We start from the raw sequence: 16,483 nt of genomic DNA on the forward strand, positions 1-16,483 counted from the left end.
GACATGGGTCCTCTGCAAGAGATGTTCCTAATACTGGCCATTTCTCCGGCCCCTACAAGGGAAGATTATACTTTCTAAGAAGTCATTGTTATTTCTTCTTCATGGTGTAATGTATTTGTTTGTCCGTTTCCTTAGTCAGAGGGGAAGTCACATGTTCTGGACCACAGGCTCTGATTTAGATGAGTATAGGGAGGGCCCTCTTTGCTATAAACCTCAATACTTAAAAAAGAAATGGCCTCTGAATTTAATGTTTTCTTCTTGGTTTCCTGGGGGAGAATTTATTCTTTCCTAGTGTTTTGTTTTTCCTGATATTTGGGGTTGCTGTGATAGTTTTTCATATGCGTCTTTCATGTTTTTCAATATCAGTATTTGTTTAAACTTTCTGGCCTACTACTGATTTCTTATTTTCAAAGTCTGTTATGGCTTTCTCTTATTGCAAATATTTACTTTTTTATTTCTTAGGCACTTTGGGAGACGAAAGACCGTTATGATGCAGTCTGTTATTTTGAACTAGTGCCTTTTGTTTACTGTTTAAAATGTATAAATGAGTACTAATTGGTTCAACAAATGCCTAATTACTCCTAATTTAAGAATTGAGAGAGTCCTGAGTCATTTATCTTCTTCAAGGCTTTTAATTTTCTATTTATAAATTTGTCCTTTTACTTGAAGTCATCCTTTTGTGGCTCTGTAACTCAGATATGAAGTTTATTTCTTCACCTAACACTGAATGATAAGCATTCTCACCTAGTGGAGGATTGTTCATGTTACCCACTGAAATAGCTAATGAACACTTGTTTTATTGAGTTATTTTAGCCCTCCTTTGATAACATGACACCATCATTTAATACTAATTTCAGAAAGAAATTAATGTGACTTCTGTTGTTGCTTGTGTGTGCTTCTTGGATAGAATATTATTTGTACATCCTAGGGTGTTTTCAGTAGACATCATCATCTCTTCACCCTCAATGACAAAATTATTACTTGTAGTAATATCGTTGTCTTAGTTAGGGTTTCTGTTGCTGTGAAGAGACACCATGACCACAGCAACTCTTATAAAGGAAAACATTTAATTGTGGTGGCAGCTTACAGTTCAGAGGTTCAGTCCATTATCATCATGGCGGGACATGGCAGCATGGAGGCAGACGTGGTGCTGGAGAAGGAGCCGAGAGTCCTACATCTTTCAGGCAACAGGACTGACTCACTGGGAGTGGCTTGAGCATATATGAGACCTCAAAGCCCACCCCCACAGTGACACACTTCCTTCAACAAGACCACACCTTCTAATAGTGCCACTCCTTTTGGGGGCCGTTTTCTTTCAAACCACCAAAATCATGTTCATGGATCTGGACGTTTCCTTTGGATCGAAGCATTTTCAGAGAGTGAACTACAGCATCTGATCTCCTTATATTCCAAACAATTTGGTGTTGATATATTTTACCAAGCCTCAAATACCCTTTCAATTATTATTTAGGATTAGAGGAGGGAGATACCAAGTTATAATTTCGTGCCTGCTCAGAATGCAAACAGTGATTTAAAGATAATAGATTAGTGTATTGTACAAATATCTCTTTTTGAAGTTGTCTTTCTTGGTTGTAGAAGGCAGGATTTTCTCTGAAGAAATGGGCCTATATTTCAGTGTTGAGCAGTACAAGCTTCTATTTCCTCGTGTCTGTCTTTCTGTGTGCTGTCCCGGGTGTTAGGCTTCTGTCTGCAAAACGATCTTCTAGAAGGCGTGATGGTTTCTGTGCGAAGGTTACTGACTTGTAATAAAGGCAGTGTTGCAGGATAGGAAGTTCTTGCAGATGCTGGGTTTTGAGGAGACTTTTCTGTGGCCCCATTTCCACTTGGTAAAAAATAAAAATAGCATAGATACTAGTGTTGCTTTTTAAGTGTAGTGACTTGTGACCATAGAGGGAATGACAGGAACATCAGTTTATCTTATGCTGAGTTAGAGTCTTAGAGCTCTCCACAGTGGGTGAGGAGTCATAGGAATACCTTTTCTGTAAAGGAAAAGTGTATCAGCCTGAAGCATGAATTAAGACCAAAAGAAGAACCAATGTACTGCTGTAGAGATGCCTGCCATAAACAACTCAAATAACCAGCTTTCATTTGAGGATAAGGCTTGCACCTAGGAAAGATTTTGGTCTGCTGAAAGAGCCTCTAAGATCATCTGGCCTTCCTCTACTAAGTATCCAGTTTTTCTCCAGCTTTGGCTTGAGGTTTAACTCCCGTCTTCTGTAACAGTCTCTCTGTGTGTTTGTTTTTGTAGTGGGTTGGAAATGACATGACACTGGAAATAGGGCATGTGACTGACTCCTCATGGCCCTGTTAGATTAGTGAATCATCGGTGTCTGTGGTAAAAGACAATGCTTACCGTGTCTTACTTCCGGCAGATCACCACCATGGAGGGGAAACTGTACCTGAGCTAATCGCGTAGCACTGGTTTCTCTTGCCATCAATCCTTAACTACAGTGTAGCCACTGTTGATTTACATGTCATTTACATTGTTTTAGTGATCTGCGGGTGGTTTGCGGTGTACAGGAGGAGGGGGCAGCTTATTTGCAGATACTGTGTTGTGCTTTTCTATAACAGACTTGTACACCCAAGCATTTCAATACAACCGACTGGTTCTGGAAGCAACCCCTGATACATACTGTAGTCGGTGGCTATAGTTACTTATTATTCATTGCAAAAATGCAGTCTTCTGCCTAGAATTGTGTATGTGTTCAATCGTACATGCCTATGTTTCTCTCTAAAAGCTGAGTCATACACCTGTTCAGAGCCCCTGACAATAATTGCTTTTCCTTGCTCTCTCCTGATTTCTTGCTCTCTCTCCTTTTTGATTTTTTTTGTTTTCCCCGCTTTGAGACAGGATGTCGTTATGTAGCCCGAGGGAGCTGCGGGTTTTGTGCTGCCCTGTCTCCCCCTCGGAAGTGCTTTGATCCCAGCCGTGCTCCGCCATACCCGGCAACTCAACTCACCTCACTTGCTACTGTCTTTTGAGACAGGTCTCTCTTCAGCCCAGGCTGACAGCCTTGGAACTCCCAGCCCTGCCTCTCCATTGACCTTCTCTTTGCTAATTAATGGGGTCAGTTCTCAGATCACATTTTCTTTTACCTACCCGAAACACTTGAAACCATGTTTTATTTCCTCGCTTTTCACTTTCCGTTTTCTTCCTAGGTCATAGCGTGGTCTTCCTAGAGCCCTTTACTGATCCCTCCTCCGTTTCAGTTCTTGCGCAGACTCAGGCTCAGTCTCTGTACTTGCTCTCCTTAGGCAGCCTTGCTCAGTCTATCTTCACTAAGCACTGTCCCCACTGAGGACTCTGATGGGCTTTCTCTAGATTGAACTTTTTTTCCACTTGGATATGGATAGAAGCTTCAATTTAATGACTTGGAAACCATCCTCATCATATCTATTTCCTACAACTGATAACTGCTCCATCCTTTAGCCATTAAAAAGCAGTCTGGTAGTTCTAGGCCAAAAATCTTAAAGACATTTGCATGGCTTGGGCTCTCTGAGAAGCAGACTGGGGCAAAAATTGGAGAGCTGTAAGTTTAGGGAACAGTCTTTGACGCAGCATCCTTCAAAGCAAGACAAGGCTAGAGGAGCAAGTTATGGTGTAGTGCAGTCTTAACAAAGGTCTGGCCTCACAGCTACCATGGTCCATTGTGATTAGAAGAGGGCTAGGAGCATAGCATCACCTGGGAAGTGGGTATAGTGGCATCCAAGGACTGACCTTGGAGAACTGCAGCTCATTCCACCTCGGCCAGGCATTTCAGATGCAGGCTGCTCTGGGAAGAGGGCATGCCTTTGACTTTCGTCTCAAATGGTCAGAGCTAGGCTGCTCAGTGAGTGCAGCTCTGTGTCTTGAGTCCTTCAGTCCCGAGGAGGGATCTGGACAGTGCAGAACTTCTGCATCATTTGTAATTCCTCCTTTTTCATATCTCATAGTCATCCACTAAGCAAATGTTTGCTCTCCAAAGACATGAAAAGTCTCTGACCATTTCCACCACATCCTCAGGTCCTGCCTTCATTTATGTCCCAGTGCCTTGCTAGTTTACAGTCTGTTCTTCAACTGGTCCACCCTTGTTCTTTTTCACTCTTCAGACTCGAACTGATCCTTCCAAAACAAAGCCAAATGATGTTCCTCCAGTGCTCTCACTTCTCATTCCGTCACCAACCAGGCCTTTCACGATCCATTCCCATTGCTTTTTAAGACTCCTGGCTTCCTAGTTCACTCTCTAGCCACCACGGCCATGTCGCTCAGTTTCCCAGCCTCTCTTGCCTTTCCTGTCTGTTACCATTACATGTTCTTCTTTCTCTGTCAGCCAGGATACAAGGCAAACAGATACCTGCCATATCAATATAAGTGCCTTGGTCAAGGCTATCCAGTGAGAAAAGAACTTCAGTGCTTAGGGAAAAGCATTGACATTTGCTGATCCCTGTCCTTCGGTTCTATCTCAGTAGAGAAAATTAATGCATTGTAAAGTTGAAAACACTGTTCATGTTTTTTGCATTCATCTTGGTTAGAGTTTTATGAAAGGATCATTGTGTAGTGCATTCCCCTGCAATTTCAAGTTGATTTCTAATAAAATGCATTGCTCTTACTGTAGCGGTGTGAGGGGATTGAGGTCATGCTACCCTGTGCATGGAACTAATTATTTCTTGCTCTTTCTTTCCCATGCAGAGCCTTTCATCCTACTATAAAGGAGGATTTGAGCAGAAAATGAGTAGGCGAGAAGCTAGTCTTATTTTAGGTGTAAGGTAAGTGCTGCATAAGTATTTTTGTTTTGTGGCCAAGATTGTCTTGAAAATTGGAAGTGGGGGGAATTGTGGTGAAATTTAAAATTTAAAAATAAAACCCAGAAGAGGATATAGCACATTTTTGCCTTTTAAGGTCTGGATTAATTGAAGTTATGTATACTCTTTGCTCTTTTCAAGGAGTCCTAGGCTCCAGGTCCCATCACAAGATTCCCTGTTGTGACACTGATTTCTCTCTCAACCACCTGCATACTGTGGTACATCCACATACACCCCCACCCCACCCCACCCCCCACCCCACAGATGTGTGGATACAAATAAATAAGTGCAATAATAATTTTTGAAGACTGGACTTCCTTTAGCTTAGTACTTTATTTAAAACTAAGAGATGGGAGTTTTCCTCGTCAGAGAAAGTAGTGGCTGGCATTAAGCAAAGGGACCATGTTAGTTAGCTAACTATTTCCTTGCTTAGTATTTACTCAGGGAGCATTAATGTCCCTCATCTTATTGACTCTGTTTACTACAGGCTCAAGAATGCCACTCAGTTCCACACACCTTGTTTCTCCACCTACCCCACCCTCCCTTCCCTTGCCAGTCAAACATATTCCAGGGAACACTTTAAAATTCATGGTCTGGGCAACAAATACATCATTAAAATGTAGCAATGATTTAGAGTTTCAATATAGCAAAACCAGAAGGGGAATAAACTGCATGTAAATGAGAATTCTCCCCCCATCTTCAAAGCTCACCACTAAGATGATAATTGTCTTAAAGGCCATGGTTTTAAATTGTCATATTTGTGTACATCAACTTTTCTTCCATGCGTTTTCACTTTAATATAGTTTGATGGGCGTCAGACCTCAATGTACACAGTACTTCAGGTTTTGTGTAGAAAAAAGTTACTTTTTAAAAAATAGGCAATGTCAAGGGGCATCAAGACCATGATGGGTAAACTTACAGAGAGAAGCGAACCAAGCCAGTGGGAACTTATGAACTTTGGACTGACAGCTGTGGAGCCTGCATTGGACTGGACTGGGTCCTCTGTATGGGCGAGATAGTTGTATAGCTTGGTCTGTTTAAGAGGCCCCTGACAGTGGGAATAGGATCTATCTCTGGTGCATGAACTTGTGGTGATATTTTATTTGTGCTGAAATGTGGTGATATTTTATAAATAAAGCTTGCCTAGAGATCAAGGGGAAAAGGTCAGCCATTTTAAGTAAGCAAGAAGTCAGGCAGCACACGCCCTTAATCTGATCACTTAGCAGGCAGGGTCTCTGTGTGTTCAAGGCCACACTAGGGAACAGAGCCAAGCACGGTGACACACGCCTTTAATCCCAGTACCAACCATAGAGACCTGGAGGTCTGTACAGACAGACAGAAAGTGACAGAGGTGTGTAGGAAGAGGAAGTGAGGTAGCTGGGCTAAGATAGTCAATGAGAGGGCAGAACAGCAAGGCAATAAAGGCGTGGGTAGGCAGGAAGTAACTCACATTTGGAAGCTGCAGAGTTAGTGAGGTAAGGTTGGCTGGTGGCTTTCCCTGTTTCCCTGATCTAAGGCTTTCACCCCTATATTTGGCTCCTTGGTTTTTATTTAATAAGACCATTTAGAAATTCGTCTACATGAACTGGCCTTTTGGAGTGTATTGCCCTTGATGCAGGAGGAGGGGCTTGGACCCTCCTCAGCTGAATGTGTGGGCTTTGCTGACGCCCCATGGGAGGTTATACCTTTTTCAGAGGAGGAGATAGGGGGGGGGGGGGATCTGTAGTTGGTATGTGGAATGAATAAAAAATTTCTTAATAAAAAAAAATTTTAAAAATAGGCAATGCCATTGATTTTCAAGAATATTGTAACTGAGGTGACTTTCAGACTTTGTTTCATGTATTCAATTAAAACTTGATATACAAAATAAGAGCTAACACACCATGTTTCTTCAAATATATACAACAAATTGGTACTTTTCTAAATTGATATCTATTTTTTAGTAATTAGCTTTGTGAAGTACAGTCTTGTGAGGCTCTTTTTATAGGTTTCTAATTTTTATACCTAATAGTCTTGTATACTGTCAGTGTTCACTAGTTAGAGCCTTCATTCTTCTAAGGAATTTACTTTTTGTGATTGTTGCTCTTGGTTTTGGGTCTTTTGGTTTTTGTTGTTGGGTTTTTTAGGGGGGTTACTATAAAATCCATGAAGCACCCATTGCATATTCCATCTGAGATGATATCTTACGTGCAGGTCTAGACTGTACCTGTAAGTCATTTGTATGTACAGTCGGGCATCCAGAACAAGAGAGCATAACCAGTGTAGAGGTGCTGGAGAGCGCTGTAAACAGAAGGATCTGTGCACGTCAGCACAGGAAGTGAAACTGCGCTGGTTTTCGGAGTGATGTGGTTTTCATTTCTTACGCAATTAGATAGAAAGTTAGCTCTTATAAATATCCAATTGTTACTTTACTTTCTCAAAACTCAATAGTCTGAAATCAAACACTATCTATTTGAGAGCTACCTAAAAGTTAAGTTTAAAAATGTTCCCCTAAGCCGGGCGGTGGTGGCGCACGCCTTTAATCCCAGCACTCGGAAGGCAGAGGCAGGCGGATCTCTGTGAGTTCGAGGCCAGCCTGGGCTACCAAGTGAGTTCCAGGAAAAGGCGCAAAGCTACACAGAGAAACCCTGTCTCGAAAAACCAAAAAAAAAAAAAAAAAAAAAATGTTCCCCCATAAGGTTTCTGTAAACAACCAAAAGAAGTATTCTCAGGACCTTGCATAAAGGAACTTGTTTATTTTATTTATGGAAGAATGGTTTGTCTGTTCATTTAGCCAGTAATAGTTCTTTTTTCACAGGGATCTTATCTTTTGAGACAGTCTTGTTACATAGCCTTTTTGAGTTCAAGATATTTTTGTCTCAGCCTCCTGAATGCTAGAAGTTTAGGCATGTGACACTTTAATATGATGTATTAACATGTATGACATTGTTATTTATCTGTAGGAGGTTAGTGGTAGCATGTAATTGACAAGAAACTACTAGAAATTGGAGCACTAACAGAATCAAAGATTGACACCTGATATCAAGGGAGGTGTTGTTCAAACAGAAGGAGGATCTTAAGCAGCATTCTGGGCCTTTAGAAGGATCAGCCAACTTCTGCAGACTTTGAGAGCTGCATTTAGTTCATTCTCAGGATAGTGCTTCTGAGTCATTCAGGAAATGTTAGATTGTTTACATTAAGTTCTTTAAAAGTACAAATATATATACATATATACATATAAAATGTATTTTCATAAACATCCTTTACTCTTTAAAGTAATCCTTGTAGATAGGCTTCATTGTATTTATGTTACATATGAGAAAATGATAACTCAGAGAGTTTAAATGAGCAAGACAATTTCATAGCTGAAGAGCAGTAGAATTAGGATTTTTGAACTTCGACCTGAATAACTAAAATTGTGTGCTTCCTGCTAACACAGGAATCCATTCAGATTCCTTTGAGCTTCACAACTACCCTCATACTTTAAGCTGGCTATAAACTTACCCATTTGAAGCTTGGTAAAGTTAAGTCACTTAAATACAATACCTGTTAGGTGCAGTAACTTCTACTGTTGGTGCTAAAATTCTTTTCATGCTCAGAAAATGAACTAAACGCTTGTAACTCTGAAGAAATCAGTTTCGTCGTTGTAATATTATGTTTATTTCACTGTCTCCTTTCACTTCCACTCACATTGTAGGCTGCTGTACGCCACACTTTCCCACAGCTTTCTTACAAAGCTAGATACACTCTGAACTCGGTGGAGTTTGGAGATTGCTTGTTGAAGGTCTGACAGAAGACAACTATTCTAGAACTCACATGTGGGCACTGTCCTAGCACTCGGCAGTATCCTTGACCAGCAGCAGCCAGTACTCCGCAGCAAGACTGATCTAAAAACCTAGCAGACTAGTTCTGGAACTCCAGTACCTCGATGATATATGCCACCTTCCTCCAAAATGACCTTAGAAGCATAAACTTTCAATACTTGTAGTGTGCATAGTGTGACTCTCGTGGCCTGTGTATGTGGGGTGTTGTTGGTTGTGGTGGTGGTGTGTTATTTTGGTGCTGGGCACTAAGCCTTGGGTCTCATGGCTGCTAGGTAAGGATTCTATGATGGAGCTAAATCTCCAACCCATCTTTTATTTATTCAGTTTTTAAAACTGAGAATGAGGATAGATATTATAAAGCACTGAAGGAAAATATAATACAGTATTGAGTCACCATGATTTTAATGATTAGTAGAATTAAGTGTAAAGCTTGTAATTTTGTATTTGTCCACAAGATGGTGAAATTCTCATTAGTTTTTAATTTCTTGAAACCCATATAAATCATTAATTTATAATCTGCATTTGGTTAATTTGTTTGCAGCCCATCTGCTAGCAAGGCCAAGATTAGAACAGCACACAAGAGAATGATGATTTTGAACCATCCAGACAAAGGTAGGTAGTAGCTCCGTTTCCCAGGGTCAGATGCGCTATGAGTTTCTTTCAGGTCACTCCAACTCACATGAGTAATACAGGGCTGAAGCGGACTTAGGCGCCACGTGTGTGGAGATTTTCCTCGTAAACAAGTGGACTTGTAGTTCAGAGTTGAGTGACTCAATGGAAAGAGTGGATTTGAACTGTTAACTTCCAAGAACGTAGTTGCTGGCTTTAGGGATGAGTATCTGAACTCACTAATGTTCCCACATTTTGATCAAGAAAGAAAACATGAGCTATGAGCTGGGAGGTGAATAAGCTGATTTGTGCATCATCTATTATATCTACTAAATCTTAAAGATAAAAGTAGAAGCTTTAGGGATTTCCTCTACATCTCTGTAATTTGTCATAGATGGTTATGAATTTTTAAATTTTAAGAAGACTCTGCGGCTGAGCTATTTATTTCTCACTGGCCAGGTTTTTAATGTAAATTTATCTTACAGAAAGACAATTATTATAACTTTAACTACACTACAGCTGCTTGATAGAGAAAGCCCCATATGTTCATTACTGTCTTGCTTTAAAATAACAGATGGGAAAAGTTGCACTGTATTTCGGAAGTCAAGGGGGTGGGGGCAGGAAAGCGAAGGCTTTCTTAGATTCTTATTTATAGACTTTCAGTTTTGTAATTATTTTGGAAAAAATTAAAAACGAATTTTGGATTCCTATTCCTTTTGACACCAAAATAAAGCGTTTTTTTTTTTTCAGCTTTCTCAACTTAATTACTTACTATAAAAATTCTTTTCACTGAACATTATCGCCATTGGTTTTGTACTTGCTGTTCTTTAGTGTGAATAAACAAGAGAATAAACTTTGAAAAGAGATTTTGCTGAAATTTTTTAAAGAGCTTCAGCAGTTACTGAAAGATCCACTCAACTAATTTGTTCTTTATTGTTTGCTTTCAGAGCAATTGACTGAGCAAGAAATGTGTTTAAGTGCCTCCTTGAAGTCCTTTTCTCCTGAATGTCCTCTGCCCCTTCTGGGTCAAGTGCATGCTCTTGGCTGTGATTGATTGCAATAGTATTAAGCACTCCTGTCTGTCAGATGATTGATAAGTTGTTGGTTGTTTCTACCAGGAAGGAAGCAAGTTCTAAAATGTATCCAAGAAAGCATGTTGTTTTACATAAAAATTAAAATTAAAAAATTAAAATGGCCCAGTAATACCCAAAATAAGGGCTTGTTTTCTTCTTAGACAATTTATTTATCAGATATATATCATATGTGTGTGATATATCAGACTTTGAATGCCAGTACGCCTACCAGTGCCTTCCTATCTGGTTTTGTGTGAACAACTGAGTGAGAAAGGATGAGCCATGCAGGCAGGAAGCTAGTATTTTCTGCTGGCATTGTAGCCTTAACATTCCCTTAATTTCTCCAGATTTTAGTATTTATCATGTATAAAAACAGGGATTTATTCTAAAGTCCTTTTTGTTTATGGAACTTAATGTAATCATATTTTATACCTATGAAGGAAGGAACTGTACTCTGTATTTTTCTTCAGATCACACGTTTAAGAAAGATCTCTGTCTTTTCAGATTTTGTACCCTCTAAGCGTGTATTGATGCTGTGGGTTATTCCCCCCATAGAATTGCTAATTTGTTCAGTTTAAAACATCTGGAATTTCCTAAGCTCATGGACTTGCTAAGTCCTGTACTGGCTGTGATGGTTGGTGTTAATTGTCAAAAGGGGACAGACCTATAGCCATGCCTGTGGGGATGATCTTGATTACACTCACTGAGGTAGGAAGACCCACCTCCCGCTGTGGGTGACACCATTCCCTGAACAAAGAATTCTGGGTTGTATAAGATAAAGAACACTGGTTGGCCACTATCATTCATGTGTTCATTGGTGTCTTCTAACTGTGCGTCCTGTGTGCCCAGTTGCTTCCAGATCCTTCTGCCCTGACTTCTCTGCCATGACAGACCTTGAACTGTGAGATAAACCCTTTTTCCCTTGAGCTGCTTCTGTCTGAGTATTTTATCACTTTATTTTATCAGTAATAAGAAAATAAAGTACCTCGCATTTGGGAAGAAACACAAGTACAGCGAACTAAGAGGAATATTGGTACTTCCTATGTGTGATGAAGTTGGAATACTGACTCATAAATCTGAAAATTATCTCTAGAGAAGTCATAGGTTTTTCAACAGAAATGTTTCCTTGACCTTGGAAGGAGAAAGCTAGGAATATTGCAAAGCATAGCGATGAGCAATCCAGTTCTGCCCCCACCTGTTCTGTTTCCCAGCAGAGTTGTCCTGGCCAGGTCAGCACTAAGTGTTGTAAGCCCTTACAGCTGCTAACCTCTCCAGTACTAAAACTCACATCTGTGCTTCCCCAACTCGGACCAAAGTCACTTTTCTGTTTGTTACCAGTGGGTGAGATAAACATAGAGCAGCGTGTGTGCAACAAGCTTTACCTTATCAGGTTGTGCGAAGAAAATGACTCCAGAAAATGAACATGGGAAATGGCTGGAAATTATATATATATATATATATTTTTTTTTTTTTTTTTTTCGAACAGGTTTCTCTGTGTAGCTTTGCGCCTTTCCTGAGCTCTCTTGGTAGCCAGGCTGGCTTGAACTCACAGAGATCCGCCTGGCTCTGCCTCCCGAGTGCTGGGATTAAAGGCGTGCGCTACCACCGCCCGGCCTGGAAATAATATTTTTGTAACTAGTTTGAAATGAGCATTCAGGTGACTTTCAATAAAAAGTGAACTTAGTGAGTTAGAAGATTAATGCTGTCTTTGATCTGATGGTTTGAAGCTAATGTCTTAGTTTATCAACTTTTTTAACTGCTGAAGAAAGAGGTTATTTTCTATAAAGTCAGTAGTTTCATATACTGCGTGATGAACATCCAAGAGGGAAGATTGACAGATGGGGCAATTTGAAAACTAAGCTACAGACTGTCCTTCCTGTCTTTCCTTTTGAAGACAGGTCTTCCTATAGCCGAGCCTCCTGATGACCTCAAACTCATTATGTAGCTAAGGATGACCTTGAACTTTGATCCCCCTGCCCCACAAGGTTACTGAGGTGCTGGGATCCACACCAAGGCTTCTGTATGCTAGAAACACTTCACCAGTTGAGGTGCATCTCCAGCCTGCCTGCAGGGATTTTTTTCCAGGCTGTCTAGATGGTGTTTTTTAATGTTTTCCTATATGTAAGAAATTAAAAACATGTTTGTGTGTATATGTGTGTGATATTTATATGTATGTTATATTAAATACATATACATGTACACACATGTTGTTGGTTACTTTTGCTCTTTTGGGGGGCTTGCCACCCAACTCCTACCAGAGTCTGCAAGAAATATGCAGCAGAAGACAGCTTGTATTCATAAAGTCAACCCACCAGATGAATAATTCTCTGATGGGGACCCTACTTGGCAAAAACTGTGGGGTCACTGACTGTGTGAATCAGTTTGTTTCTGTCTGCACTTCTCTCATGTGCTACCACAATTCCTCCCTAAAAAGAACAACCGTGGGACCCTTCGCACAGCCTATTGGTGGTGTGTTCTCCACTTATTGGGCACAGTTATGTCTGTGAATTGACAGTAGGATGACTTATGCTGTGTAATTTTGGTATTTGAATAAAATATACTTTCTTAGCCAGGCTTTATTCCATGGCTTCAAGACAATTACAGACCTCAGAGCAAATCTAAAATAGACTAGTTGCCCCTGGAGATGAATTGCTCAAGGACAAGTTCCCAGGTGTCTAATTGTAGAATCAAGGTCAGGCATTAAGCAACTTTAGTGCCAGTTTTTTGCTTGCAAAAGCCTGGCTGATAACGTTAAAGACACAATTACCTGTACAAATCCTCTCAGCAACTGACTCTGCACATACTCCTAACCTCACTTTTATGATACAAGGCTCAAGGTTCAGCCAACTAACTTAGGTCCTGAATTGAATGTCACTCTCTGTGATGTCGCTCAGGCTGTGTGCCTCCTGTCTGCACAGCAAAGCATTGCCATGATTACTCACTTCTAGCCAGTCAGAGTGACATCTTTAGCCTGAAAATAACTGTGTGATCAGAATGGCTCTGTTTCTTCATTTGTTTTTGTTTTTCGAGACAGGGTTTCTCTGTATAGTTTTGGTGCCTGTCCTGGATCTCACTCTGTAGACCAGGCTGGCCTCGAACTCACAGAGATCTGCCTGCCTCTGCCTCCTGAGTGCTGGGACTAAAGGTGTGCGCCACCACCACCTATGCTCTGTTTCTTAATGTTTGTTCAAGACTATGCGATACGACCCTGAGAGATCAGAGGAATAGAACAAGCCACAGCCAACCTCACCTTACCAACTCCTCAGCCTCCAGAGAGAGCCACTTCCTGTATACTCACATCTATATCCTTTCTGTGCCCTGCTATCTTACTTCCTTATTTCATATATTGTCTAGAGTTTTCTGCTGAGGAGTTTTTTTCATGATGAAGTAAAAAGAGAAAGTTACCATCAGAACGCATGTGTTTCCTATTAACTCTCAGATAGAAAAGATTAGCTCTTGTCATATTTGTAGATTTTTTTGCATGCCCTGGGCTGCTGGAGGCTGGCCCTCCAGGCAGCAATAAGCTCCCAAACAAATCACACACAGGGGCTTATTCTTATTTATAAATGCCCAACCTTAGCTTGGCTTGTTTCTTGCCAGCTTTTCTTAACTTAAATTATTCCATCTACCTTTTGCCTCTGGGCTTTTACCTTTCTCTTACTTCTGTAAATTTTACTTTCACTCTGACTCGGTGGCTCGCTATGTGGCTGGGTGCTTGGCCCTTAGCATCCCTCTCCTTGTTCTCTTGCTCATTGCTTTTTTCCTCCAAGATTTCTCCTTCTATTTATTCTCTCTGCCTGGAAACCCAGCCTATCCTTTCTCCTGCCTTGCTGTTTGGCTGTTCAGCTCTTCATTAGACCATCAGGCATTTTAGACAGTCAAAGTAACATAGCTTCATAGAGTTAACAAATGAAACATAAAAGAATGCAACACATTTTTGTATCATTAGACAAATAATCCACAGCATAAACAAATGTAACACATCTTAAAATAATAATCTACAGCACATACACACAGATCTCTATTCAGTTTGCATCTTCTCTTTTTATCAGATTGCCTAAGGATTTGTCAGTCATTAACTTTTTCAAATAACCAACTCTTTTGGTTGGTTTAGCACATTATCCTTTCAGTCTTTGTTTCATTAATGTCTTCCCTAATCTATTATTTCTTGCCATCTAAAGGGTTTGGCTGTTTATTGAAGTTCATTATTGGGTTGTTTATTAAGTGTGGTAATATTTTATTTGTGCACCCCAATAAAGCTTATCTGGAGATCAGAGGATAAAGCCAGTCACTATATTAAACATAGAGGTCAGGCAGTGGTAGCACACGCCTTTAATCCTAGCATTCAGGAGGCAGAGATTCATATGGAGCTCTGTGAGTTCAAGGCCACACTGGGAACAGAGCCAGGCGTGGTACACACGCCTTTAATCCCAGCACTAGTTAACCATAGAGGTCTGGAGGTCTGTACAGACAGACAGAAAGTGATAGAACTGGGTGGAAAGAGGAAGTGATAAAGCTGGACAGAGAAAGAAAGTAAGATAGCAGAGCACAGAAAGGATATAGGTGTGAGTATACAGGAAGTAGCTATCTCTGGAGGCTGAGGAGTTGGTAAGGTGAAGTTGGCTGTGGCTTGTTCTATTTCTCTGATCTCTCAGTTTTCATCCCAATACCTGGCTCCAGGGTTTGTTTTGTTTTGTTTTGTTTTGTGTTTTTGTTTTTTATTAATAAGACCATTTAGTAATTTGTGTTACATTTAAAATTTCAGATTTTTAAAATAAAAAAAAGTGAACTCACATCTCTCAGATTTTCTAATGTGAGCACTTATAGCTTTCAGTTGCCTTGGCTGTATCCCAGTGGTTCTGATAGGTTGTGTTCTTACTTGTCTCTAGAGATTTTTTAAATTTCTTCTTTGATTTCTTGAGTGGCCAACTGTTCATTAAAAATTGTATTGTTTAGTTTCTTTGTATTTCTGTAGTTTTCTTATTTCTACCTTTATTCCATTATGCTTTAATAGGACTCAAGGAATTATCTTGATTATTTTTATTGTTTTAAATGTGATTTATGTCCTAAGATATGACTAAATTTGGATAAGGTTTGATGTGCTATTGAGAAAAATGCCTATTAGTGTAAAGGTAACTGAGCCAGTAACTGAGCCACATAAAAGAATGTACATTAAAGATATGGGTTAATTTAAGTTGTAAGAGCTAGTTAGTAACAAGGCTAAGCTATGGCCAATTTTTTTGTAATTAATAAGAAGCCTCTGTGTGGTCATTTGGGAGCTGGCAGGACAGATGCCTAATGTCCTGCGTATATACACATAAAACCTGAGAAGGTTTGAAAAAGATTCTAAACGGCCAGGCAGTGGTGATGTAGGCCTTTAATCCCAGCACTCGGGAGGCAGAGGCAGGCGGATCTCTGTGAGTTTGAGACCAGCCTGGGCTACAGAGTGAGTTCCAGGAAAGGTGCCAAAGCTACACAGAGAAACCCTGTCTGACAGTTCTAAACACCCCAAAACAGAGCCAAACACAGCTTCCTAGTCTCATGTCTCTCATGCTGGCCTCAGTACAGAGACCTGTCTCCTGGAAGCTGCCTGTATGCTTGAGCAGCCAGTATGCCATGAACTAAGCCACATGTCGGGTTTAAAGTTTCGCTCATGAAACAGAAAATGTTACAGATACGCAGTAAAGCAGGTTCAGACAGAAAAATCCTCTAAATAGGTTACAATGTTTAATAATGTACATAGGCTTAAGAAAAAAATGGGTATAGACAGTTATAAAAATAAATAAGTAGTTTTACAATAATAAAGTCTTTAAAGAAAGAGTAAAGTAATTTAAAAAAAAAAGAATAAGCCACATAGAGATGGAAAATACGTAGTGACTCTGGATCCTGTATGTTATTGTGTTGTCTTTCAATTTTCTGATTGCTGGTGAACAAACAGTAGTTGCTGAGAGACATTGTGTTATGGAAACTGCTAAATTAAACCAACATATATATTTTTAAAATGTCTCAACTTCAAAAAAAGAAGTAAAAAGTTATGTCACATTGAGGAAGAAGTTATGCTTTTGTTTCCACAGGAAACGAAAGGCTGTCGATTCTTCTATCTTTTGGTAATATTTTATATACATCTGATAAATTCAGTTGATCTATAGTATATTTGACTCTGAAGTATCTTTGCTTTTTTCTTTTTAGTTTAGA

General features: G+C 40.0%; 1 protein-coding gene across 2 annotated transcripts in view; it reads left to right on the forward strand.

Annotated features, from left to right (window-relative positions):
- Dnajc15 (DnaJ heat shock protein family (Hsp40) member C15) overlaps positions 1–16,483 on the forward strand; it is a 56,793-nt gene that overhangs the window by 24,234 nt on the left and 16,076 nt on the right. Inside the window, exons 4-6 of one of the 2 annotated variants that reach the window (XM_028878538.2) lie at positions 4,691–4,767; positions 9,148–9,218; positions 10,163–10,427. In XM_028878538.2, the coding sequence (XP_028734371.1) occupies positions 4,691–4,767; positions 9,148–9,218; positions 10,163–10,269 (255 nt within the window). In that variant the 3' untranslated portion in view covers positions 10,270–10,427. Of the gene's footprint in view, positions 1–4,690; positions 4,768–9,147; positions 9,219–10,162; positions 10,428–16,483 lie in introns of those variants that run through there. The other variant, XM_028878542.2, reaches the window with a different exon arrangement.

Source organism: Peromyscus leucopus, chromosome 9, assembly GCF_004664715.2.
Source record: "Peromyscus leucopus breed LL Stock chromosome 9, UCI_PerLeu_2.1, whole genome shotgun sequence".
Taxonomy (NCBI): Eukaryota; Metazoa; Chordata; class Mammalia; order Rodentia; family Cricetidae; genus Peromyscus; species Peromyscus leucopus.